This window comes from Puma concolor, chromosome A3, assembly GCF_028749965.1.
Source record: "Puma concolor isolate L17-30 chromosome A3, mPumCon1.1.hap2, whole genome shotgun sequence".
Classification (NCBI taxonomy): domain Eukaryota; kingdom Metazoa; phylum Chordata; class Mammalia; order Carnivora; family Felidae; genus Puma; species Puma concolor.
The window spans coordinates 52,744,335-52,769,926 of NC_141669.1; the positions used below are offsets into that span (position 1 = coordinate 52,744,335).

A 25,592-nucleotide genomic window follows, 5' to 3' on the forward strand; every position below is an offset into this window, starting at 1 on the left:
GTGGGCTTCCCCAGCCCAGGCCCGAGTTGCCCACTGCGAGTGGGCGCCCTCCACCTGGTGGGACACCTTAAACAGCATCACCTTGCCCCACCCCCTGCTGACCACACCCTCCCAGAGCATCTGACATCCAGCCATGGCAACTCTTTCTGGAAACATCTTCCGAACCCTTCCCCTCCCCTTTTATCCGCGGCCACCCCACCAACCCAGGCCGGACCTCTCTGCTACGCATGCTGTCAGCCAGCCCAGTCTCTCCCTTTTCTCTTTTTTTTAAAATGTTGCTCGGCCCCGTCACTCCCTGCCTACCCTGGCCTCATATTCCTTTCTCCTTCCTCCCAGCCTGCCCTCTGCTCTCCTCAGTCTCCCCCTGCCCCACACCGTGCTGCAATGCCCCTGTGCCTTGCCCCAACACCCCAATCACATTTCCTTCAGGGCCTAGGTCTGCCCCACGGCCTTCCCTCACATTCCAGCCCAGGGCTGCCTCTCCCTCCCGGGAACCTTCTAGAGCTGCACTGCCCAGTACCTGTGGCTATTTAAATTTGAAGCTTAATTAGTTAAAACTGAAAGTTAAAATTCAGTTTCTCAGTTGCACTAGTCACTTTCACTGCTCGATCACCATGGGCGTCGAGGGGCTCGCATTCTGAACGGACAGCCGTAGAGCATTCCCAGCATCGCAGGAGGTTCTGTTGGACAGCTCTGGAGGGCCCTGCCTGTGCTACTGGAGGATTCCCTGCTCTGTGGGTGATTCTCGGCTCCCACCTAGACTGGGAACCCCAAGTGCAGAGCCACTCAGCCTAGCACACAAATGCCTGATAAACGTTTGTGGAGTCAATGCAGCTCTCAGATGGGGACAAGGAACTGGCCTGGGATCTTACAAGCAGGTTAGAGGCAGAGAAAGCCTGACCCCCAGCCAAACACCCTTTCCAGTTCCATCCCCTGTGTCTGCCACCGGCACAGCACATGTGTGAGCAATCCAATTTTAATTACTCTAGAATAGTTTTAACTGCCCTGTAGGCTGTGGGGTCAGGGAAGAGGCCACCTGGCTGGGTAGCCCTCACAGTGGTGTCTCCCCCTGACTCCTGCAGGGCGTGGGCAGTGAGGGGACGAGGGAGGAAGGCAAGCAGACTCACGTAGGTGTCATGGTCATACAGCTCCACCACAATGCTGGGCGGTTGCTCGGCGATGCTGGCTGGCTCACCAAAGATCTCAATCTCATAGAAGATGAGTGTCTGGTCCCAGGTGGGGTTCAGAGTGTTCTTCGCCACCACGGTCTTCTGGCTCTGGTGCAGGAAGGAGACGATGGCGTAGGGATCTGTGTGCGCCGGGCACAGGGAAGGGAGGCAGGACACAGCAGAGACCGTGAGAGTCGCCCGCTCAGGAGTCACGCGGACCACAAAGCTGGAGCAGAGTCATGGCCGCCGTGCTGCAGCAAAAACCTACAGGTGGGAGCCCACTTCCCCAGGGCCCCTCACCTAGGTCTCTGTAAGGCCAGCTGGTGGGCCACAATGGGGAAATAGAGACAAGGTCCAGGAGAGCAGGCCAGAGATCCAAAGAACTCCCCTACTGGACTCCTCCCTGGGCCGGCTGCCGGAGGCCAGGCCCAGCTAGAGGAAGCAAGTGCCCAGATGATGCATTCATTCCTTCATCCAGCAAGCATTTATTGAATGGCTTCTACATGCCAGGCCAGGAACTAGGTGCTAGGGGCTGAGAATACATACAATTGAAGCAAAAACATAATCCATGCAAGCAACCATAAAACCACAATCCTGGTCAGCACTTTGAAGAGTGCATATAAGGTGCGGGGGCATGTGTGAGACAGTGTGAGAGAAGGGCCTATCTTCCTCAAGAAAGGGAGAGCAGACCAGAGATGTCGGTGCCATCAGACCGGGGTGCCTAGGCCTGCATTTCAGCAAGCCCCCTCTGGCGGCCACACAGCCTGGAGGGAGCAGGGACATCAGTTATGAGGTCTCTGTGAGCATGGGTGATAGTGATGCTTAGATGGGCAAGGACACCAGAGGGAAGCACATGGGCTCATAAGCTGTTTAGCACTAGGTAGGGTTCAGAGGAGCCCTGAGATCCCTGCAGCTCCCTGCTGCCCCAGACTATTTTGCAGTCTTCCAGCCCCAGGCATGCTGGCTGGGGGCCCGTGTGCTGGCAATTCCCCCTGCCTGCTTCCAAAGGGAAGTTGGTGTTACTAGAGAAGATCCTACGGCAGTGGCTCTAAAATGTGAGCATACAGCAGAATTACCCGGAAGGCTTCCCCAGACTGCTGGGCCCCACCCCCAGAGACGTATTCCTCAGGTCTGGGGTGGGGCCTGAGAATTTGCATTTCTAACAAGTTCCCAGGAGTACTGATGTGGTCTTCCAGGGCCACACTTTGGAAACCAGTGAAGGAGAAAGTCCTACGGAACTGAATGCATGTAATTTGGGACAGGGGCAGAGGGCCCAGAGGTGGGGCTCCTCCAACTTCTCCAATTAGGATGTCAGACTTGGTGCAGGGTCCAGTTTGCTGCCATTTTGTAAGACCCAGAGTACCAGGCATTTGCACAGGAAAGTCTGGAGATGCAGGAAGCTGGCAGTTGGATGCTAGATGTCTGGGAGGGCTGAGCCCAAACGCTCTCACACATGCCTTATACCCTTGGCACCTGCTCCAGCCTGCAGCATCCTGCATCCTCTGAGCCTCACAGTTTAGCCCCAGCGGTGCTCTAACCCCCATGTGACCTCAAGAGACCCTCAGCACTAGAGGTCCGGTGCTGGGAGGTCCAGCTATAATGCTGGGGCTGAGATGGGGAGAAAGCACTTCCTCACAAAGGGAAGGGAAGCAGGATAGGTTCCTTGGCCATAAGGAGTCCAAGTGGCATACTATGGCCATTGTGCAGGAGGTGACAGAGAGTGACCGTAGAAGAGGTGAAAGACTGGGATGGAGAGTGGGAGGGCTCCCATCAAGAGATGAGGAGAGTAGGATCCAAGATTCTGGCTGTTGGCCGATGGGCTAGTTTTAAGGGTGGGGGAGATCCAACTTAGGAGGCAGAAGCCATGGGCACTCATTGGCTGAATAATGCTGGGTTGGGCTAACAGGAGGGAGCCACCCACACGGAACCAGACTTTAAGCACAAAATCACAGTGCAGTCAAGCCTGGAGGGCTTCCCGAAGGAAACTGGTTTTGAACTTGATCCTGTGGGTAGAAGAGGGCAATGCAAGGCCCTTGACAGGGGAAGGGACAGAGGAGACATGCCCACCCATCCTGCCACCGCTACCTGGTGGAAGCCTCCCTGGCATGGGGCTCCCCCTTCCGTGCACCGGCCCTGGCAGGGTGGGCCCCAAGCACTTCCCCTCCTGCCCCTGGCAGGGCCCAGCGGCGTCTGTGCATTTAATGAAACCGTCTGGCTGTGATACCATCAGTTCCAAGCTCGGCAGAGAACCTCTCCCTGGTTCCAGTAAGGGAAAGAGGGCGCGTTCTGATAAATAAAACCATATTAGAGAGCCGGCGAAAAAGCCCCTTTTGTTCCCACCCCCCGTGCTTCCCAACGCTTTATTTTTATAAGCGCGAGGGCCCCAGACCGACCGCGTTTACACAAAGATCACAATTGCACATTGTAGCGGCTGTGCACGCTGTGTTGGTGTTGCCAGCACCCCCCACGCTGCCCCCCCCCGCCCCCCCCAGCAGGCCGACTCCTTCCAGCAGCCCCAGCAGCGCAAGCAATGAGCTCAGCTCTGGGGGAACAGGGAGGGGGTGGCTTTCAAACAAAAATCACCCAGACCCACACACGCGCCCCACCCGCCCATGGGAGGAAAAAACACACAACAAAGGCATTGTAAAGAGCAGGCCTGGAGGCCTGGGGCCTCAGACACTGGGCTACTGTGTGCTGGGCCTGGCTTCTCCCCCCCACAGGGCCCAGCCCCTCCGAAAAAAAGAAACAAGGCAGGCGGGGGTGTTGCTGAAGCAAGGTGGTCAGATGAGGGAAGGCCAGACAACCGCACAGACACATCCCTCTTCCAGGAAAGCCAAGAGGAAGGAGAAGCAGATCCCCAAGGGGAGGTGGAAGGGAAGATAAGGGGCTGGTTCTTCTCTGTCGACCCCAGCCTAGCCCTCTCCCCAGGGCCACTCCCATAAAAGAGGGGCGGCATTGGCCCCCAGGCCTCACCCCCCAACCCACACGGAGCTGAAATGGAAAGTGGCTGGATCCGAGCTCTCTAAGCACCATTAACTGTCCCAGGAAGCTCCAGCCATGAACACACATGGTTCTACTGGGCACCATCACCTAGAGAGGCCCCAGGCAGGTGGTTCTTTTGCTGGGCCTAGAGCCCTGCACCTGAGCTCTGCTGCTCAGACCTTCCTAGAGCCTTCCTAAACCTTTACAGTACACTAAGCTTTCCTCATAGGCCCTGCCACCTTCCCAGCTCAGATCACCAGAATGGGGGACAGGGCAGGTGGCATCATCCTACTTGTCCCCATGAAGACTAGGTTACTAGCCCATGCTCAAATGTGACGAGGGCCAGACCCCCTGACTCCTAGTCTAGTGCTCCTTCCACCATGCCATGCTTTTAGGAAAAGAACCCTTAAGAGAGAGGGGAGTAGATCACAAATAAGGCAGTGCAAATGAAAACTATAGTATAGCAATATTTTCCCTATTAAGTTAGAAAAATTGTTCAGAATTATAAAACCCAGTGCTGGCAAATATTTGATGAAATAGGTACTCTCCTTTACTGCTGGAAGCAATTCAGGAAAGCAACTGGGCATTATGCCCTAAAACACATAAAACTGTTTATATTTTGTTTCCTATATTCCTGGGAATCATCCAAATTAACCAAAAAGCTATATGTATAGAGATGTTCATTCCAGCATTATTTGCAATCCATCATTCATACAATATACAATTTCTGACTGCCCAGCACGTGGTAGGTAAGCACAGCACTAGGAAAACGAACATAAATGAGATGCAATCTAGGCTCTTAGGATCATGACTATGGTTGGAAATGGTGACCACACAACAGAATCCAAGGTGATGTGCAACTTAATAGGGGAATGTATAAGGTGCTGCTGGTGGGGGACAGCCCATGTAGCCTGGTGGCATCAGGTCAGTCTTCTCAAAGGAGGTCTCCCACCACGAGTCTCAAGAAGGAAGAGTAACCACGGCAGACCAAGGAAGAGGGGGCATTCTGGACATCCAGCGTGGCATACGCAAAGACACCAAAGAGCATGGGCATTTGGGAAACAACAGGAGCTGGTCTGGCTGAGGAGGGGAAGCCCAGGGCAGTGGGGATAAAAGAGGGAGGAGGAAGCGAAGCAGCTCACAAAGGTCCCAGATCCAAGCTGAGCAATTTGGACTGAATCCTGTAGATCAGGGTTTCCCAAAATGTGTTCTTCGTAAATGCGAGTTCCCTGGGGAGCTAATGAGTGCTTAAACAAGTCAAACAGGCTCCTTTCCTGCAGCCATTTCAGAGCCTCTCAATGCCACTGTGCATCATAAATCTTCAAGTGTGTAGTGTTTCCCAGTCTCCCTTGCTCAGGGACCCTTTTTAAGTGGAGCATTTCACAAGCCTCCAATGCACTTTGGAAAACAGCTCCGTAAGCTCAACGGGAGAATTCCCCTAGCCGGAGCCAACCTGACAGAAAGCTGTGCTTCAGGAGGAGGTGGGCCGTGACTGGGGTCCAGACACAGTAAGCCCCAAAGCAAGAGCTCTCCAGCCCCACCCAAGACAGAGTCTGGATCTGGGTGAAAACTAAGCACCGGTCCCCACGGAGGTGAACTCAGCTGTGGGGCAGCCATGGATCTTCAGACCTCATTGCGGCCTGCCCTGGAGCGGCACCTCTCAGGACCACCTGCCTGCCACGCATCTTTGATCTACCAGGAGCCATGAGGCCAACAAAGAGGGCACAGGACCTTCTGCTTTCTTAAGAAACCCCACTCTGGTAAATTAATAACTTGGCATCTGGTCTACCTACCCTCCCTGATTTGCTTGGTTAAAACCAAGTCAGGCCGCCTCAGCCCAGTGACCAGTGAGATCCTCAAAGAGGAGTGTCTGATTCCCCCATGCTAAGGACCATCTTCTCTTTTCTTTTCTTTTTTTTTTTTTAATTTTTTTTTTTAATGTTTATTTATTTTTGAGACAGAGAGAGACAGAGCATGAACGGGGGAGGGGCAGAGAGAGAGGGACACACAGAATCGGAAGCAGGCTCCATGCTCCGAGCCATCAGCACAGAGCCCGACGCGGGGCTCGAACTCACGGACCGCGAGATCGTGACCTGGGCTGAAGTCGGACGCTTAACCGACTGAGCCACCCAGGCGCCCCAAGGACCATCTTCTGATACGTGGTGACCTCACAACAGAGCTGCCCACGGGGTGTCTGTCTTGGCGGGAGATCTGTAAGCAGAGCTTATGGCTCGCTCAAACCCCAGCGGAGGTGCCCAGCTGGAGGAGAGAGCAAATCAGAATTCCCTGGGGAACAGTTTGGCAAATGAGACAGCTTCTGTCCTGATTCCTTTTGAGAAACACCATTCTACACTGAAGAGCAGTTCCGCTCAGGCTGCAGCGTAAGGAAGCGATGCTGCCCGCTAGATACAGCGTTGAGGACATGTGATTTCTAAGTCCTCCAGAGTCATATCTTTCCCAGTCAAACTGAATTCAGTGCACAGTATAGATGCTCACCAAGCAGGGGCAATCCCAACCCAATCAAAGCGAAGTCACTTGAGTTAAGCATCATTTTACATTTTTTAATGCCTAATTGCTACACAGGTCACACACGCTCACAACCACAAGCCACACACGTCCTTCTAGTGCCTGGAGAATCAATGCTGGCTATATATTCAAACCCCACTGGAGGTGGAATCCTCATGCAGCCTGGGCAGAACATCACAAGCCTCCCTTTCCTGCCTGGGTTTAATATTATTCAACAAGTATTTCCTGGGCAGTTCCTGTGTGCCCCCCAAACCCCTTGGCCAGAGAGAGAAGAAAGCAGACACAGCGCCCCCCCCCCCTGCTTTGGGCAGCCCCAAGGCCCACCCCTCAGGGCACAAGCAGAGAGTACAGCTCAGGGCCATGGGAGCCCGGCAGTGCAGGAAAGGCCTAGAGCACCACAGGTCACAGTCGATGGAGTACTTCTGGAGGAGAGCCCTCTCTGCCCCAGACACATGGCAGGCAGGCTGAGGGTGATACCGGTGACAGACACTGCGCTAGACCCTCCCCTGGCCCCAGACATTCTGGATTCACACATGAGTTTCCTCCACGAAATGCCAGCCGGTGGCCACGCACAGCCTCCGGCCGCCAGCCGCCCCAGGGTCAGTGCCAGGGGAGAAATTGCTTTGGTTTAGGGTTTGGGAGTGAAAATAAACACTCTGGGTTTTATAGGTTCACCCATGTTGGCTGCTGTTTTCCTTTCCAGCAGCTGGTCAATCAGGCCTTTCATTCAGAAGCCAGCGGCCTCTGAGGAAGCCCTGGGCAGTGCCCTCAAAGCTCAAGGGATGTTTATTTGGGGGAGGGGGTGGGACTGGGATGGAAAGTGTGACATCTCCCACAGACCAGCACCAGGCTGACCTGCCTGTGGTCCCCAGGGTGCATGCTGCCTCCTAGTGGGTTCCTTAGGAGGGGCTCCCTCCCTGCAGGGGCCTCGGCCAGCCTAACCCACAGAGGACGAGGGCTCCCCCTCCTTGCCACATGCCCACACAAGCCTGCCGCCTGCACCCCCATCTCTCATGCCCCCCTCAAGGAGGAAGAAGCAAGACTGTAGATTAGTCCACCTCTTTTCTCTGGGCTACATTCCAATTGTCAGCAAGCATCCTGGCAGGTTCCCAACAAGGGGCAATCACATATCTGCCCCTAGCCCGCCAGTCCCTGCGTGTTAGTTTTGCATGTGCTTTTCAGAGGGCACCCTCAGGACCCCGGGCCCAAAGCACAGAAGAGAAATTGCCCCATCCACCGTGTGCCTGGCTGCACAGGGCTGGAAAACAGGTCACCGAGAGGACAAAATGCGAGGGAACACAGCTGCTAGGGGTGAGGGATGAGAGTGGGCCCCCATGGGGGGAGGAGTAGGAGGAGGACAGGCAGGTGGCTATAGGCTGCAGTGCCTTTCTAGGAACAGAGAGTCACTCTCATAGAAGAACTCAGTTCTACTCAATTAAGCGGTAAGCTTTTGGAGGGTGGTAAGTCACTTGTCAGCTATTTTCACTCAAGCAATTTAGTTAAGCATCTGAGTCTCAGTTTTCCTCATCTATAAAATGGAGATATGAAATACCCACTTCAGAGGAGAGTTGTAAGGGTTACATGAAATAATGCCAGTAAAATGCCTAGGCTTGTCGTGAGCACTCAGTAAGTATTCACTCTTTAGCTACCAATGCTGCAGGTTCAAAGGCAAAGATAAAGCCCCTTCCTAGAGGTGTTCACAATCATAGTGACAAAGGCAGATGTCAGCTGATCTATGCAATGGTCAGGGCTCTGAGAGATGTGTTGGTGGGGAGCTGGCCAAGTGTTGAGGAAGGAACAACCAGCTCAGCTCAGGGAAAAGTCAGAGCATCTGGGCTGCGTCTTAAAGAATGAGTAGGTATTTGCAGGGTTCAAGATAGAGGGAATACATCTAGACAGAGAGAACACTGAGTACAAAGGTCAGGAACGTGGAAAAGCTCAACAAATGTTGACAAAAGCTGGCGAGGCCAGAACCAGTGGTTAAAGGTAAAATAGGGAAAGGTTAAAGGCAAGGTCCACAGGGGTCAGGTCAACAAAGGAGCTGTCTGCCAGGCTAAGAGCTGGGGATTTCTCTCTCAGTGTCTAGAGTTGAAATCAGAGCAGTGACATGACCAGATCTGTCTGAGGCAGTGTGGAAAGTGGCAGGGAGACCATGAGTTGACCAGCGTGTCCAGAGAAGAAGGGGCGAGGCCAGTCCTCAGGAACATCTCCAAGAGAAATTCAGAAGCCAGAATCAACAGGACCGGATGACTGATGGTTTCCAAACTGATGGATAATAGACACATGCTGATGTGATGCCAGGACCAAGATAGGCAACAAAGGGGCCCCTGGATCAGGGGAGGAGGCACACGGAGTTCAGTTTGGACAGGATGAACTGAGGAGCCGCTGAGGCATCCAGGGGGAGATACTTAAGATGTGACTGGACATCAGGGGCGCCTGTCAACTAAAAGCCTAGAAGCTTCCCTGACATGAGTGGCCCATGAAGCCAGGGAAGGTGAGGGGACCCCAGTACCCAGAGAAGAGGACACAGACCATCAGGACCATCAGACTGAGAGGGCCATGAAGCTGAGGAGGAGCAGGTAGAGTAGTAAGAGGCTGCAGAAGACCTAGGAGAAAGAAGTATCCCTGGGGGTCAAGGCCAGAGGAACTTCCAGAAGGAAACGATGGTCAATAAAGCCAAACCCTGCAGAAGGGTCAAGCAGGCCACCTGACAACCAGAAAGCCATAGTGACCCTGGCAGCCACCTCCACAAATCCAACAAACACAGCTAAAGCCCCCACCCACAGACGAAGCCCCGGGGCCATGTTTCCTATGGTCCAAAGGTCTGATGGCTCAGCTCCCAACCCTCAATCCCTGGTCCCTGGCTCCCCTCCCACCTACCAGAAAAAGAGTCCTTGTCCATCGAGGGCAGGTCCCGGGCCTGGTACATGTAGCAGCGTAGGTGGTAGCGGTTCCCATCTGCACCAAGGAAAAACCAGAGATGCCAAGTGAGGGGCTAGGAGTGGCTAAGAGGGGGAGCTGGGGCGAGGGTAGAGTCTACCCCTAGGAGGGGTCACAGATGAAGGGTCTGAGCAATAGAAATGACACACGTCACACTATGCGGGAGTGAGCCCCCCACAGGATCAGAACAGACTACAGCTCAAAGGTAGACACCTAAGTGCCATGTTCTTGGGCCTAGCGAGAAGTGGTGAGGGGGGATGGAGGAGAAGGAGGAGGAAAAGCCAAATAAATGATGGGGGCAGCCAGAATGCACAGGGCCTTGAATGCCTGAGTCCAAGCTTTGAGTTGATGCACACGCCACACGTAGATAGATGTGTGCATGTGCTCACAGATGCCTGCACACACACCCCCCCCCAAAAGATACTGACCCACCACAGAGCACATAGACTTGATTCTCCCTAGCCCCCCATATACACTGGACCATATAACCCCATACAAACAAGCACAAGGTTACACATCCATCCATATCACCCCTGTAGACACCCCCAAGCATCACTTACAATCAAAGATGCAGGAAATCGTGGGTCTATTCACACCAAAGCTCAAGGTGGACACGGACATGGAATCTTCACTCTTGTCATCCACCACGCCGCCCTGGAGACACAGAGCTGGTCATGGCTGATTCTGACCCCAGAGCCTGGGAGTGGCAGGGAGACTGGCCCGGGTCAGGAGACCTCTAGCCACTCTTCAGATGCTGAGAGCTGGGCCATCAGCCTCTAATTTTACTCTAGGGTAGCACATCCTCCTACAGCATCCCCAGACTCCAATGTCAAGTCCACAGGGAAATTGTTCTCTCATTCTCTCTCTCTCTCTCTCTCTCTCTCTCTCTCTCTTCAATGGAGACTAGACTCAGAATGGAATTTTGAGTTATTCCAACCCAAAAGGTTAGAGTCTGATAGAAGGAAGGACTCCAAGGGAGAGAATCCAGTGGGGATTTCCCCAGCGGGATGAGTTAAGAGAAGCCAAAGTCTGGAGGGCCCGGTCCACCATCTCTGTCCACCCCCTACATATTTGGACACCGGGTCCTAGCTCTGGGAGAGTCTATACCGTATCATCACCACCTCTCAACCAGCTCCCCCTGAGCCGAGGGTGAAAGAGAGTGCAGGTTGAGGCCAGGACAGGCACAGGAGCAGGAGGCTGACTCAGAAGCCAGTCTGCAGTTTACTGTACATAAAGTTAGTCAGTCAGCCCCTCACTTTGTCCTTGTTAGCACTGAGCTCTAACCACTGGGCCACGCACCAGCTTCCTTGGACCAGATGCCCACCTCCCTGATGCATCCAGGGCTACCTCTGCCACCCTGCAGCCTCTCACTGGGGTCCTGAATGGTTTGGGGAACTCGGAGACCAAGCAGGACCTCCCCCTCAGTGACAGAGAGATACAGTGGCCTGCTTCCTGTGATCACAACTTCAACACAAGCTCTAGAACCAGACTGCTGGAGCTCCAATTCTGGTCCTGTCACTTATCGGCTGTTTGACTTTGGGCAGCTTGCTTAATCTCTCTGAACCAGTCTCTCTGTAAATTTGGAATAATTCTACAGTATCTAGCTCAGAGAGCTGCTGTCATTGTTAAGGAAATACATTACATATTGTTCTTAGCACAGCTCCTGGCACATAATAAATGCTCAACCGATGTTTGCCATTAATGATCTTATGAGAGAAATGAGGCACAGGTGGGACAAAGGCAGAAATGAGGCACAGGTGGGACAAAGGCAGGGTAGGTCATAAACTATAAAGTTTGCAATTATACTTGGGGGTGGTTCATATACCTCATATTTGTTCAAAATTATTCCAGGAGCTGGAAAAGTGGACATTTCAGGAGCCACAGCCCTGGGTAGAAATCAAAAGCAATCAATCAAGCAATCAATCTCTCAACACACACACACACACACACACACACACACAGGAGAGCAGGATAACAGGGAGGGGTGTCATACTACAGACAGGGAAAAACCCAAAGGCCACCATGCCTGAATCCTTCCCTCCTGAGCAGGTGTGGACCCCAGGCATCCTGGGCTCCCAACAGAAAAGGCATTTGGCCTGGCCACGTTACACTGGCCTCCCGCCAGGGCATGTACCAAGTCCAGCAACTAGTGGCTCCCAGTTTCAGGATCTGCAAGGCCGCACACAGGGCTGGACCTGGGGGGGGGGGGGGGGGGGGCGGGGCCGGCAGGCCACCCCGGGCGTGAGGTGCGGGATGCCAAGGAAAGCAGTTCAGAACAGGGCTTGGCCAGCCCCCCGTGCAATAGCCATAGTCCGTGCCACCCAGAGCACCTTGGTGGGGCGAGAGGGGGTTCAGCTGGAGGCAGGGTGGAAGGCCCAGACCCCTGTAGCCCCTCCACCTCAGCCTGCAATGCACTGTGCCCCCCACGGGTAGGATGCTAAGGTGAGTGAAGGGAGGGAGGCTGGCTCTGACCCCGCCCCCCCCCCCCAGCCCTATAATTTCTTCACTCCCTCTCAGTACCTACAGGGACCTCCGTGCTCGCGGATCGCTGCCAGTGCACATCCCCACTCACCTCACGCCTCCTCCAGATGGCTCCCCTAGCCTCCCCTCAGCATCACTCCCACCAAGAGGCCTCTGTCTGGGGCTTTGGCAGCAATTTCTGGGTCTCTGTCCAAGGGCAGTCTGCCCTCCTGTGATCAGAAAAGGTGTCCCCCTCCCTGGGATTTCCATGTGGGCGGGCGCCAGGTAGCTCAGGCCTAGCTCAGTGTTTGGCCCACAGCAGGCCCTGGCCCTGAGAAATAATGTCCTTCAGAGGGAGGAACCAGTGTCCCCTTGGGACATACCCCTCACACTGCCTGGGCTTCTCCACCTGTCCTGCCTCCAGAGTGGGGATCCACAGGGTCCTCGGCCACCCCCCGACCCTTTAACCTACCTCCCAAGTGCAGACCTGCCTCTTCCTTCCCTTCCCCCCCAGCTCAAAACGACAGATAGGGATTGCTGAGAAGAAGCTGGGAGAATGAGGAGCCAGGCTGAGGGACACCCAGTAAGTTCAGTCCCTCCCAGCAGAGCGCTGGCCCTGCAGCCACCCTGGTTCCCAGCCTGGGCGGAATTCTACCCATCCCACTGGCCAACATCTTTACATCCTCTGGCCCACTGACCTTCCCAGGGTGCTCTGCACGCATCCTCTTCAGGCCCTGGGAGCAGAGAGAGGCCAACTTTCCCCCAGCCAGCCCAGACGTGGCCTCTGAATTGAGTCTCCAGCAGTCTGGACGCTCCCAGACACCCCCATCCCTGATGATTTCCACGCTCAAACCAGCTGAGACCCTCTGGGGGCCCCTTCCTTGTCCCCAGGCCTCTTGCACATAAGTCTTTCTGCCCCTTTCTTTTCCTTCTTTTTCCTTGGGTGGCCAGCCTCATCCTCAAGGTCACCCTGCCAGGATGAGTCAAGCACCCCTCCCATGTGCTTCCATGGCACCCTGGATCTAGCACCCCCCATCTACCCATCTCCTCCCACTGAGACCTCTGTGAGGATTCTGTCATACGCCCGGCACACCTCACACACAGCAGGTGCTCAAGACAGACCTGGAGAGCGAGTGAGTAAGTGAACACATGAATGTGGACACCTCAGGAGACAGAGCATGAGCTCTGGAGAGAGCTTAAGAAGAAGGCCGGCCTGTCACCCGGGCTCAGTCTATATGTACATTAACAGATAATCCAATGTCACACTTCCTTCACTCCGAAGTATTTTTTGGTTTTCACGCGTGGGCATACAGGGCTCACGCTCCAGGAATTTCTCTCAAAGCAAACAATGAAGCCTCAAGAAAACCCGACGTGGGAGCTTCTGGGAAGCACCACCTTCCCGTCAGTCCTTCCCTCTGCCTGTCTTGTGCATTGCTGGATGTTCAGCAGCATCCCTGGCCTGTACCCATGAGACCAACACAGCTTCCTGACCCCTCAGTTGTGACGACCAAAAATATCTTCAGACATTGTCAAATGTCCCCTGAGGGATGGGGTGGGGGTAGAAATCGCCCCCAGCTGGGAACCACTGGTGGAAAGGGAATGCAGGGGAACATCCACAGCCCGTGGCAGGTTCCTAGCACACAAGCAGCACTCAGCAAATGGTGCGAGTGAGGTCAGTTTAAATCTTTCAACTCTCCAGTCTCGTGCTAAACAATACCTTCCTGCTTTAATCTGTTTTCTTTCAATTTGGAATCCATCGTCTTCTCTCTGCCATAGGACCTTTGCACGGGCTGTTCTCTCGACCTTGAATGTCCTCCCATGTGAGCTAACTTGAGCTCTTCCCTCAGCTCAGTCATCACTGAGGCCTGGATACTGCTGTGGTGGACATGTCTTCAGCCTCTCCTCACTTCTCTCCTGTATCCGTCTCTCCGTGTGTCCAGGCAAGGCACACACGCTCCTTTATCCCCAGCACCCAGCCTGGCATCAGGCACTTAGTAGTCACCCAGTGAAGATTTGTCACATAAAATGAATCACCGGCATTCCCTGTCCTAAGCCACATGGGCAGCATTTAGGCCCTAGGTTCCAGGGGAAGGGTCTGGAAAGCGTACATCAGCTAGCACCCTGCTTCCCTCGGAAGGCTCAGAGTAAGATGCCACCACAGAAAGAGCAAACGATAGGGACTCACCGCCCCCCCCCCCCCCCGAGGACGGAGCCATCTCTGGGGTGGAACAGAATGGAGTGAACCCTTGGAAGGCCCCATTCAGGAAAGCTTCCTGGAGGAGGGGAAAGAGAAGAGGTGCTGACTCAAGGGGAGCAGCAGTATGCTGGATGTGTGCCCCCCGCCACCCTCACCCCAGAGCTTAGAGGAAGCCTCAGCTAAAGGGCGAAGCTGGGGCCGGGCAAGGAAGGAGAGAAAGGCTGGCTGACTCCTGCTCCTGCTCAGAGCCCTGGGTGGAGAGAGCCAGGCTGCAGTGGCGGCTGACACTCCGCTTTCTGTCCACCCACCCTTCACCCCCACTCCATGCACTCGCTCTTCCCCAGCCTCCAGGGCTGGGCCCTGGGCATTGGGTTTCCCACAGCCACATTCCTGCCTCCATAGCTCATGCCGTTGCGACTCCCAGACTGTGGTCTGTGGCCACGCACTCCATCTTGGGGCTAGCTGTGTAAGGGATCCTACTGCTCGCCCAGGGGACTGGGTAGCATCCAACCCGCTGCTGCCCGGCTGGCGGCCACGGATCTCTGGAGGAGCCCAAGCTTAGGACCGTGAGGAGCTCTCTCCCTCTCAGATGGTGCGGGGCTGCCCCCGGGGGTCGCCAGAGGCAGCGGCCAAACCCACTTTACCTGCTGAGGACTCCTGCCCTAGGACCCTAGTGCGGCCACCACACCAGGAGGAGGCGGACAGGTTCTGGGAAAATAAGCAGCCTATGAAGGGGACCCCTCAGCCCACCTAAATTGGATACGAGATCAAGCGCCAGACCGCTAGTGTGTCTGGAATTCCTCCTGCGCTGCTGCTTGTCTGTCACACACACACCTCCTCCCTTTGCCAGTGGTTCGATGCCTCATCCATACAGGGCCTAGACATCCAGCTCAGGAGCTCTAACACGGGGGCAGGACGGAGGGGCAAGAGCGGCGGTAGATGCAGCGGAAAGGCTGAGCAGAGGGCCTCTGGGGCTGAGCAGGCAGAGGGCGGAGCCACCGCAGCCACACCATGGCAGTCAGGAAGCAAACAACAGAGCCTCGGTGGTACCTCAAGGGGGCTACAAGGGTACCCTCTACCCCATCAGAGTCAAGCAGGTGGGTTTCGGGGACCAGCTGCTCTCCTGGCTTCATGAGGAGGACCCAATCCCAATGCCTGATGGACCCAAAGAGCACAGGGACAGAGCTGTCGGGAAAGCTGCTACGATCGGGGTCCTTATCTCTTATGTAAACAGGATCAGGGGACCCCCCCCCCAGAGCAGCAAGTGCTGGAGATGGCCTGCATAGATCATAAGAGCAGATTCTTAAATCTTCAGGTGTATTGCAAGCCAGCCGTTAAACACAGCCATTTGTAACCATTACCCCACATGTATTTATAACTACAGACATTTTTTTAGAAACAAAGATGATACTCAAACTCATCACTTCCTGATGATTTTATGACCTTTGACTACTGTCCTGCTCCTGAGGTTACTTGCGCCCAGTGTATCTGTGGGCTGGAAATACTATCTAACCATCTGCTACTGCTCATCTCTTCCCGTCTCCACTCTCAGTGATGCCACATTGCTAGCTTGAAATCGGCCACAGCGGGGGTATGTACACCACGGAAACCAGCAAGTACTACAAACCAGGCTGAGTTTGTTTTTTGGATGTTTTTTCTGGAGAGCCAGCTGTTTAACACTGACCAGCACGCGCTACGGTGAAGTGCCAGGATCTCTTCTCCACTACTGGCTTTGCTAGGACATCCAAATAACAAACAGCAGCATAGGAGCAGTATGCTATAAACGCTGCACGACCCCACCATTATCCACAAAATTTTTCGTAACACTCATGTGAGGAAACGCCGCTAGGACAATTATGACTTGCCTTCGCTGTACCTCAACTTGCCTATCCGTAAAATGGGAGTGATGATAAAACCTATCTCTTAGGACTGCTGGGAGGGTTAAAGGAGATGATGCACCAACAGGGCGGGGAGGCAGTGCCTGCTCTAGAACAGGTGGCAAACGTTGTTCGGAAAGGGCCAGAGAGTAAATACACCTCTTCAGGACATATGGTCTCAGCAGCCACACACCATGCATACACAAATGAGCACAGCCATGTGCCAGTAAACCCCATCTATACAAGCCGGCAGAGGCCACACTTGGCTCGTAGGCTATCGTTTGCCAATGCCTGTTCTGTAAGGAGAGATGCTTATTTTTGCTGTGTTGTTCTTACCCCCATCTAGAAAGTGAAAAGGCTGGGGCCCAGAGAGGGTAAGGTCTTCCCTAGGATTGTACAGCAAATTAACTGGCAGAGCCAGGGCATCTCCCGGCAGCCTCTCGGGGCTCTTCCCAGTTTCTGCTTCCCCATCAGAACTCGGCACCAGAGCAGGGCTCAGGGACAGGACAGGGCTGAGCGCCAAGTCAGGGCCTTGGGGAGCCCAGGGCCCACGTCACTGCCCTGGCTGCCCAGCCTCAGCTTCCAGGGAAACCCCACACAGGCTAGCAGGCCAGGCCAAAGGAGGGGAACGCTTTAAAAGAGGGAACTCGGGAACACAGACCTCCCTTCCTAATCAGGGCTGATTGCAACCTTAAGTAGAATAGCAGGCAAGGGTGCACCCCCGTTTAATTTACAGCTGGAGCCGAGGCTTGGAAGCAGCTGCAAAAATCCTTGCAAAACTACTGGCCGGCCCCTGGGGAGTTTGGGAATGGAATCAGGAAACCTGGAGAATCCACGATGCCACGTGTGGGCTGGCGCAAGCGTCTGCGTGTATGTGTGTGTGTGCGCGTATGCGTCCCTCTAGGCTTTCCGTGTCTCCCAACATGGAGGCTGCAGAGAACGCTCAAGCAGGTTTTACCCAATGCCAGGGTGCCTCCGTAATCAGGGCCATAATCAGGTTCCGGTCTGTCTGGGATGGCCCTCCCTTATGCCTCTTTCCCAGCATGATTACACATAGTATAGGCAATAAATTATAAGGTCACCCTAGCAATTGTGGCTGCAGACCCCAGCACATGGACCGTGACACGCATGGGGCACCAGACACATCTGCCCAGCTGTGACACTCACACCCCTCAGCACCCATGCATGCCTGTGTGCTGGCATTTTGTCTCAGGTACCCAAACATACAATTGGACCCTCAAGACTTCAGCATCCACATCTGGAGTGAGACTGATCCAAGGGTCCACCCATTTAAAGGAATTACCCAAATGGTCCTTCTGTGTGGGGCAGCAGAAGGCTCTTGAGCGGCTGGCCAGCCTTCCGTTAGCTCCCGCTAGCACAAAGCCAGGTAGAGAACAGGTGCTCAGCTACCATACTCAAAACATAGAATCCAGGGAAACCTGCAGCCACCTCCCCCGCCTGTGTAGACCAGTGGGGATTTTGATTACTTAATGAGGCAAACCCCTCTCACCTCCCAGACGCTGCCCCTGGTCAAAGCGCCCGCTCTGGGAACCGGGCCTGCATGCTCTGCGTACGGCATGGGCTTCATCCAGGTGCAGAGACGGCCCCTCCCCTCCCCACTCACATCTGACCTCCTTCTCAGCCAGCTCAAAACCCACATTGCTCCTCTCTGGCACCAGCCTTTCCCCAAGCTCGCCCACCCCCACCCCCAGCACTTCCAAGTCCCAGCTGCTCTTCTCTGCCCCTAGGCTTGTTCTGGGAATGCCTGTCTCTGTAGATCCTCTCCACTTCAGGTCAAGACTCAGGCTTCTGACAACCAACTGGAGGCTTCCAGGGCTGACGGCAGTTTTGCCAACTCCCCTCTAACTGCCCCAGGGAAGCCAAGCCACATGGCTACACAACAGCCAAGAGCTCTAGCCAGCAGCCCAGGACCCTCCCTAGGACCCCACTCAAGGGCCCTCTCTAGGGGGAGGACATTACGCCTTAATAGGAATGGAGATACGCACTTGGGGAGAGAGGACAGAAGAGCCCGTTGTCTGGCCTTGGTTCTAGAACTGACTCACGCTGGGCCACTAGGCAAACCCCTTCTCAGGTCTGTTTCTTCTGGAGTAATATGAGGGGCTCAGAGTTGTTCTAGAACAGCACTACTGTCCAACAGAACTTTCTGCAACGATGAAACTGTTCTAGAGCTACACTGTCCAAAATGGTAGCCACGAGCCGGGTGGGGCTATTGAGCACTTGACATGTGGTTGGTGTGACTGGGGAACTAAATTGTCTTATTTTAATTACTTTAAATGTAAATTTAAATACTCACATGTGGCTAGTGGCTACTGTATTAGACAGTGCAGTTCTGGAACCTCAGTCTCCCCAACTGGAAAATGGGTATAATAATAGAATCCAGTCTTCTGGAGTCACTGTGAGGATAAAATGAGACAATGTATATAAAGCTTTCAGCCTGATCTTTAGCACACGGCAAAATGGGTTTTAGCAATTCTTATCCTCTTTGGGGTCCTAAATTCCCTTGAGAATTGGAGGAAACCGTGAACCTTATGTCAGAATTTACACACCACAGACACACATGTGCACATACATGCACATCACACACGTGTACACACATGCGTGCACATACATATCACACACAAGCACATTGCGCACATATTGGTATGTGCACACACATCATCCATGTGCTTACACATCACATCCGCACACCCACAACCATGCATCCAATTTCAAAGGGACCCAAAGCCAGGTGGAGAGTGCCTTTCGAACATGAAAGCTCCTTCCAGCTCTAAAAATCTCCAAGGCTGTGAGCACATGTTGCCGAGTCCCCATCTCCTTCCCTCCTGCCCAGGCTCAGGCATTTCAGAAAACCCTTCCTAACCCTCGGGGCCAAGCACAGAGGCAGGGCTCTGGAAAAATCCTTGCACATGGAGGGCAGGCCCAGGGCAAGGGCGACAGGATGGATTCCGTGAGCTCATCCCAGCAGCCGTCACCAGAGTTCCCAGAGAGGCTGGTGGCGTCGGGAAGGGGTGCCTGGGTGGGAGCCGGCGGTGGCGGCAGCAAGGGGTGTGGGGCGAGGAGAGGGAGGCTGGATGGAACGCGTTATAATAGCAGCTTTGTGCTCTGCTTCCCAGCTCCCTGGGAACGCCAGGAAGATTATGAAACCGGTGTCTTTGGGAATGCCAGGATATTAGCTGGAAAAAGAATAATACGAAAATAAAATAATGCTCGGGATGGAGACAGCAGACGATTAGCAGACGGAGCCAGGGCCTCCCGCTCCATGGAGGGAGCCAGGCTTGGCCCCAGCAGAAGGTTTCAGGGAAAGGCTGCCCGTGCTAATGAGCAGACAGGGCCTGCCTTCCAGCAAGATGTCTTCAGGAGGGAAACTGGCAGGCAAGGCTCGGCCTTCTGGTGGACCTGTGGGCCAGGAGAAGGATGGTAGGAGGCAAGGGGGCGCCACAGGCCTGGTGCTCGGGCCCAGACAGCCAGAAATGTCAGATTACCAGGGAGTCCACCTGGCCACCACCCACAGCTCTTCCCTGGACTCCTTCAAGGTCTGCCTCCCAATGTCCTTCCCTAAGAAGCCTCCCTCCCTAGACACCATCATTCTGGAATGACTCTCATTCTGCCCTCCAGCACGTCAAAGATGCAGATCCTATGGGGTTTATTTGTACTCACATGTGAATGCCTCTCTTCCTAATCAGACAAGAGTCCCCCATAAGCCAGGCCTCCACCATCAGATCAGGGGATCATTAGAAGTAAAAATCACTTTTCTCCCACCAAAGAGCAAGGAGAACATGTCATCATACCCTGTCTCCCTCTCTAGGACCCTGGCCACACACCTTCCCCAAATAATGGATACACTCCGCCTCTCTCTGAAAGGCATCTAAAGGGGCGCCTGGGTGGCTCAGTCGGCTAAGCATCTGACTCTTGATTTTGGCTCAGGTCATGATCTCACTATTCGTGAATTGGAGCCCCACCTGGAGTCCTGTGTCCACCCCACTACTAGTGCAGAGCCTGCCCGAGAGTCTCTCTCTCCCTCTCTTTCTCTGCCCCTCCTCTCTCTCTCTCTCTCTCTCTCTCTCTCTCTCTCTCTCTCAAAATAAATAAATTTTTTAAAAACATGAAGGAAAAAAAAAGGCATCCACGTAGGGAAGGAGGGCGATGTGACCACCCCCCTCATCTTCCTCAGGCACGATGTACTTCACATCTTCACTACTCAGAGATGGTCCTTGGACCCGCAGCACTGGCATCACCCAGAGTCCTCTTAGAAATGTAGACTCTAGGTTCACCCAGACATGTAATCAAGAGTGTGCAACAAAGCCGCCATATTGCTCCTACATTGACTAAGGCTGAGAAGCACTAAAGACGTGCCATGTGGTTTTTCCTTACAAGGACTCTAGGATGCAGTGACTTTCACAGGTGAGGTAACAGAGTCGCTAAGGGGATAAGTAACCTGTCCACAGCTAGGAAGCAGAGAAGGCAGAATCCAAACCAAACCTGCTCCCCTGAGAAGCCTCACCTATCCCACCATGCTCTCACCAGGCGAATCAGCAGACAAAAGTAACCAGCAGGTAAGGGCAGCACCCCGGACAGTAGCTGGGTCCTGGCACCCAGAGATCCCTACCATCTGCTCCCATGATGCAGGATGGACTTTAGCTCCCATGCCTTGCTGGAGCATCAGTATGTCCCAGGACAAAAGACAGCAGGTTCAGGGCAGGAGCACAAAAAAGTGGCCATGGAGGAGTGTGTGTGTGTGTGTGTGTGTGTGTGTGTGTGTGAGAGAGAGAGAGAGAGAGAGAGAGAGAGAGAGAGAGAGAGTTTGTGTGCATGTATGAGTATGCGTGCGCATGTGTGTGTGTGCATGTGTGAGTGTGTGTTGTGTGCTGATGGAGGTTCGATTCACTAAAGTAGAGTAGTCTAGATAGTTACCATCAAATGGGCCTGTGGCCCTGTCCAAATGCTGGCCACACCTAAAGACTTTCCAAAACTGTGTCCTCCAACTCCAGGTCTGTGGGATCCAGCCTCTCCAACCACTGTCTGCCTCTGGTTCTCTATGTCAGCCAAGTTCCCGCAGGATTCAGAGGACTTCACTATGTTGGTTTCTTCTGCATATCACAGGCAGGTCACATCTGCTTCACAATCAACCATCTCCCCATGTCTGTTGCCTTGACATTTGATTTCAATGCTCCCTCATGACATTTTCTCCCACATAAAGAATAAACGGATTGGTTTCTCCATGTCTGGGAAGTACCCCCCTTCATTCTCCCAGTCACCGAGCCATGAAAGCTTGGCAGTGGGTCCCCAGCCTTGTTCCTCTTCTTCCCCCAGATCCTGGCCAGCCCCGGAACCCATCCACACTTCCGTCCATGTGTCTCTGGCTACCTCTGGCCTTGCGTTCTCTCTCCCACGGCCCTGGCCTTCCTGTCCTAAGCGGCCCGGCAAGCGGCTGCCAGGTCCGCCTTCTTCACACAGCACTTAACCCTGTGTGTCAGACTTGCCAGGGCCAGCCATGAACTCATCGCAGCCCCAGGCCCACCACGCCCGCCCCATGGCCCAGCAATGGGAGAGGCCCTACCACGCACCCAGCAGAGACTCTGGGCCCATCTGACCCTCTCCAAACTCTGCCACTATACTGCCCTCTACTGCCTCCCCTAGCTCCCACCCCAGATGGTCGCCTCATCCCAGATCACTAATCAAGGTTCCTGATGGTCTCTACTCTTCCACCCCCAATCATCCTCCATGACTACTTGATTAATGGCCCTGAAGCCCAGCTCTGACCAGAGCACTCCTCTGCTCAACAATCCACACTGGTTCCCTACTGCTCATTGAACAGAGTCCTGTGGCCATCATCAAAAGCTCTTTGCCCAGCACCGTTTGGGGTTTTTTTTTTTTTTTCCTTTCCAGGTGCTCTTCTCCCCATCCTGGTGGTGCTGTCGACTACAGAAAAGGGGCATGACCGAAGTGGCCAATCAGAACATTCCATTCTTCACCTTCAGGCTGGCATGGGCACATGACCAAGACAGCTAGTTAGTCACCCACGAGACTGTCACAGCATTATGGTGAAAATAGCACTCTCCTCTCTGGGGCCTCCAACTGTGAGGAAAACAGAGGATGCCAGGTGGGCTGTGCTATTTTACCTACCAGGATTGGGGCGCCTGGGTGGCACAGTCGGTTAAGCGTCCGACTTCAGCCAGGTCGCGATCTCGCGGTCCGTGAGTTTGAGCCCCGCGTCGGGCTCTGGGCTGATGGCTCAGAGCCTGGAGCCTGTTTCTGATTCTGTGTCTCCCTCTCTCTCTGCCCCTCCCCCGTTCATGCTCTGTCTCTCTCTGTCCCAAAAATAAATAAACGTTGAAAAAAAAAAATTTAAAAAAAAAAAAAAATAGCACTCTCCTCTCTGGGGCCTCCAACTGTGAGGAAAACAGAGGATGCCAGGTGGGCTGTGCTATTTTACCTACCAGGACTTTGCCGGCTATAAAGTTGGTGTCAGTCTTTTTTTGGGGGCACCATCTTTGTTACCACACAGAGTGAGGCAGTGTGAGAATGAGGCCAAGACAGAGGCAGATGTCAGAAACAGAGTCCTGCCAGGCTTAATGCCTGTTTGGCCTCTTGGGCTCTCCCATCAATCTGAGCCCTTAAACTCCTCTTCTCTCTTTAACCCATTTCATTGAGTTTCTGTTCACCTTAGGGTGCCCGCCCAGCCTTCTCAGACATGGCCCTGACTCAGTTCTGCCACAGAGGCCTTTATCCTCCCACCCCTCAGCTGGAGCCACAAGACCACCCCCAGGCCCTGCCTTGCGCCCAAGCCAGACCCTTTCTGACAGGACAAAGAGAGTCAATGGACACCAGCCCTGCCCTACAAGCCCTCCAGCTGTGGCTGCTCCAGCTGGGGCAGCAGTTTCCTCCCACCCAGGCTGAGCATGAGCCCAGCAGCCCAGAGCTCTGCCGTCTCCTTTCAGCCTCCCCACAACTTGGCCCCAAGACATCATCAGACATCCAGCATTATCCGGCCCCCAGAGGGTTTCCTCTCCCATACTGCCACCTGGCCCACCATCAAGGCCCGAGAGGGCTGTAACCCCTCTCGGGACACTGCCAACTTCACCTCCTCTCCCTGATTCCATCCCATCAGATCCTGGGCCTGTCCTCTGTACTCCCTGGTTCAAGGCAAAGACCCACTGCTCCTCACTCAGACCAAATCCTCATGTACATGCGCACATGCACACACACACACACACACACACACGCACACATGCACACACACACAACTGGTGCACATGTCAGCTATAGAAGCTGGTGGGACCTGCTCCCTGAGTCACAGCCCAAAGCCCCAGGGGGTGGGCAGTCCTGGCTAGATTTCAAAAGAAGGGTCTCTGACTCTGTATCTCCTCCCACCTCCAGAAATCCCCAGGCCAAAACAGAGCGGAGAATGGCCCTACTCAGACTAGCCAGGAAGGGCCTGCTCATCTTTTGGGGGAACACATCAGCCAGACCCCAGGTAACCTTGAGCTGCCCCAATGTGACCTGCTCCAGAAAGTGTGCTCTAAGGCAGAAAGCCAGCCTGCGGACTCAGTTTCTGAGGTACATCTCTCCCCCAGAATTCCCAGGGATGCCGTGACACGGCTTCTGTCCAGCCAAGGAGCACTTGTGTCCAACCAAGGACATTCAGGGGTTATTAGACCTCTCTGGCTACTCCCTGGGGTGAGGCCAAAGCCTCCGAGACCCACCCTGCAGCAGCCAGCCTCTTCAAGAAGAGCCAGGTCCCTTGGCTCTAGCCATAGGTCAGACCGAGACCCTCTCTGCCTGCTCCCAACTTGACTACACAAAGCAGCAGTGGATCTCCCAGTGCCAAGAAGGGAGCCATTTTATTTTAGGAGCACACCCAGACTGCCATCTACTTTCCCCACAGGCAACCCTAAAGGAACTGTGTAGCCAAGGTGACCAGCCACTGTTCCATCTGAAGTGCTATCCGCGGGCTCCTACTTCAGCCCTGAACAGCCCTGGAAAGCAAGTTGCACCCCGCTGACCCACCACAGGCCCAGGGACAACGTACCAGAGCCCCCTCGAGGGCAAACACGGCCGCAGGCCCTGTCTTCTCCAGGGGCTCCATGCGGCGGCGCCAGCGGCGGCGGCGGAAGGCATCCGTCTTGCGGTACTCCAGGTGGAACTTCCAGCCAAAGAGCGAGGCGTACTCCCAGCCCTCGCCCTCCGCCTCTGCCTGCCTGTGCTGCATGGGAGAGAACAGGGCAGGCTCAGGCACTGCTTGGAGGCTTGCAAGGAGTCCTTGGGCTGGACTCCTGCTGTGCCTCTCTGGCTTGCCCTCCAGGAGTCCCCACCCGCTCCACACCAGCACCCTCCAGGTGGGAAAACCTGGGAGGGCTACCTGGAGGAGGGGGGCTCTGAGCAGCTTCTGCAATGACAAGAAGGAGCCCGAGTCAGAAAATCAGGAGGGGAAGAGGCTTCCCGGGTTGTGGGGACCCAAGGAGCCAGAAAGGGAAGGTCGACTAAAGCAGGGCTGAAAACACTCGGCTTTGGGTTTGTTTACTCAGATTAAGAATGGATTTCATGGATCCAAGGTTTTCTTGTCATTTCCTTTTTCTTCTTCACCTCCCAGCTTATAAAAATAGAAGAGGGTAAATGAAGATTCTGTTTCCCAACTCCAGGCTCTTTTTCCTTAGGCTAGACCTAGGTCAGCTGTGGAGGTACCCCGCCCCCACATTTCCTCGAGGGGACCCTTTCCCAGACCTGGAGAGAGACCTGGAAGTCCCTTCCTATTCAGCTGGTGACCTGAGAGACTGTCCTCGGGTACGCCTCAGTCTCAGGCTATGAACTAAGCAGTAAGTGCATGTCCTAGAGGGAAGCTGGACTGGGCAAGCCACGCTGCCTGACACGGTTCACCTCTGTCCCCTGGGTGCTCCTGCAGGGAGAGCTGAGTCTGTCTGGTTCATGGCACCAAAAATGGTTTGTTGCCTCAAAACCTTGCTTCTCCCTGGACCCAGTGACATACTTGTCTAGATTCTCTGTGCCCAAAGAGAAAGGAAGAAATTTGGGTGATGCCAAAGGCTACTTTTGGACTGGGGGAGGCCTGGTTCTTGGACCAAAATTCAACTGCGTGCTTGGGAAGGAAGAACACAGAGCAAGAGGCCCCAGGGAAGACAGGCACTGAGGCTGTGCAGCACCTGGGCATCTGCAGGACTCTAGGAGCAGGTGCACGTGCTGTGTGCACTCATGTGTCCACTCTATGCCTCTGTGCTGTGGGTATACGGGCATGCCTGTGGGCATGTGTACTTGCACTGTGTACACATCCCCTGGTAAATGCTGAGGGAGCCCACCGAGGCCACTCTCCCAGCTGGCAAACTCACACGATACATACGTCCTCACCTACCAGCTCCAGCGGCCCCCTTCTCCAGGGAACTGCCCATGCTGAAGGAAGCAAGCCCCATG

General features: G+C 54.4%; 1 protein-coding gene across 23 annotated transcripts in view; it reads right to left on the reverse strand.

The window, feature by feature from the left end:
- The window catches only part of DYSF (dysferlin), a 229,649-nt gene that overhangs the window by 84,073 nt on the left and 119,984 nt on the right, over nucleotides 1–25,592 (reverse strand). For all 23 annotated transcript variants that reach the window (XR_015249117.1, XM_086700880.1, XM_086700876.1 and 20 more), the window contains 4 exons: nucleotides 24,202–24,375; nucleotides 10,178–10,271; nucleotides 9,558–9,635; nucleotides 1,128–1,309 (listed from right to left, as the gene is read on the reverse strand). Coding sequence is in view for 22 of the 23 variants with exons in the window: in XM_086700880.1 (XP_086557006.1) it covers nucleotides 1,128–1,309; nucleotides 9,558–9,635; nucleotides 10,178–10,271; nucleotides 24,202–24,375 (528 nt within the window). In the remaining variant the exon portion in view is untranslated. The remainder of the gene's footprint in view (nucleotides 1–1,127; nucleotides 1,310–9,557; nucleotides 9,636–10,177; nucleotides 10,272–24,201; nucleotides 24,376–25,592) is intronic.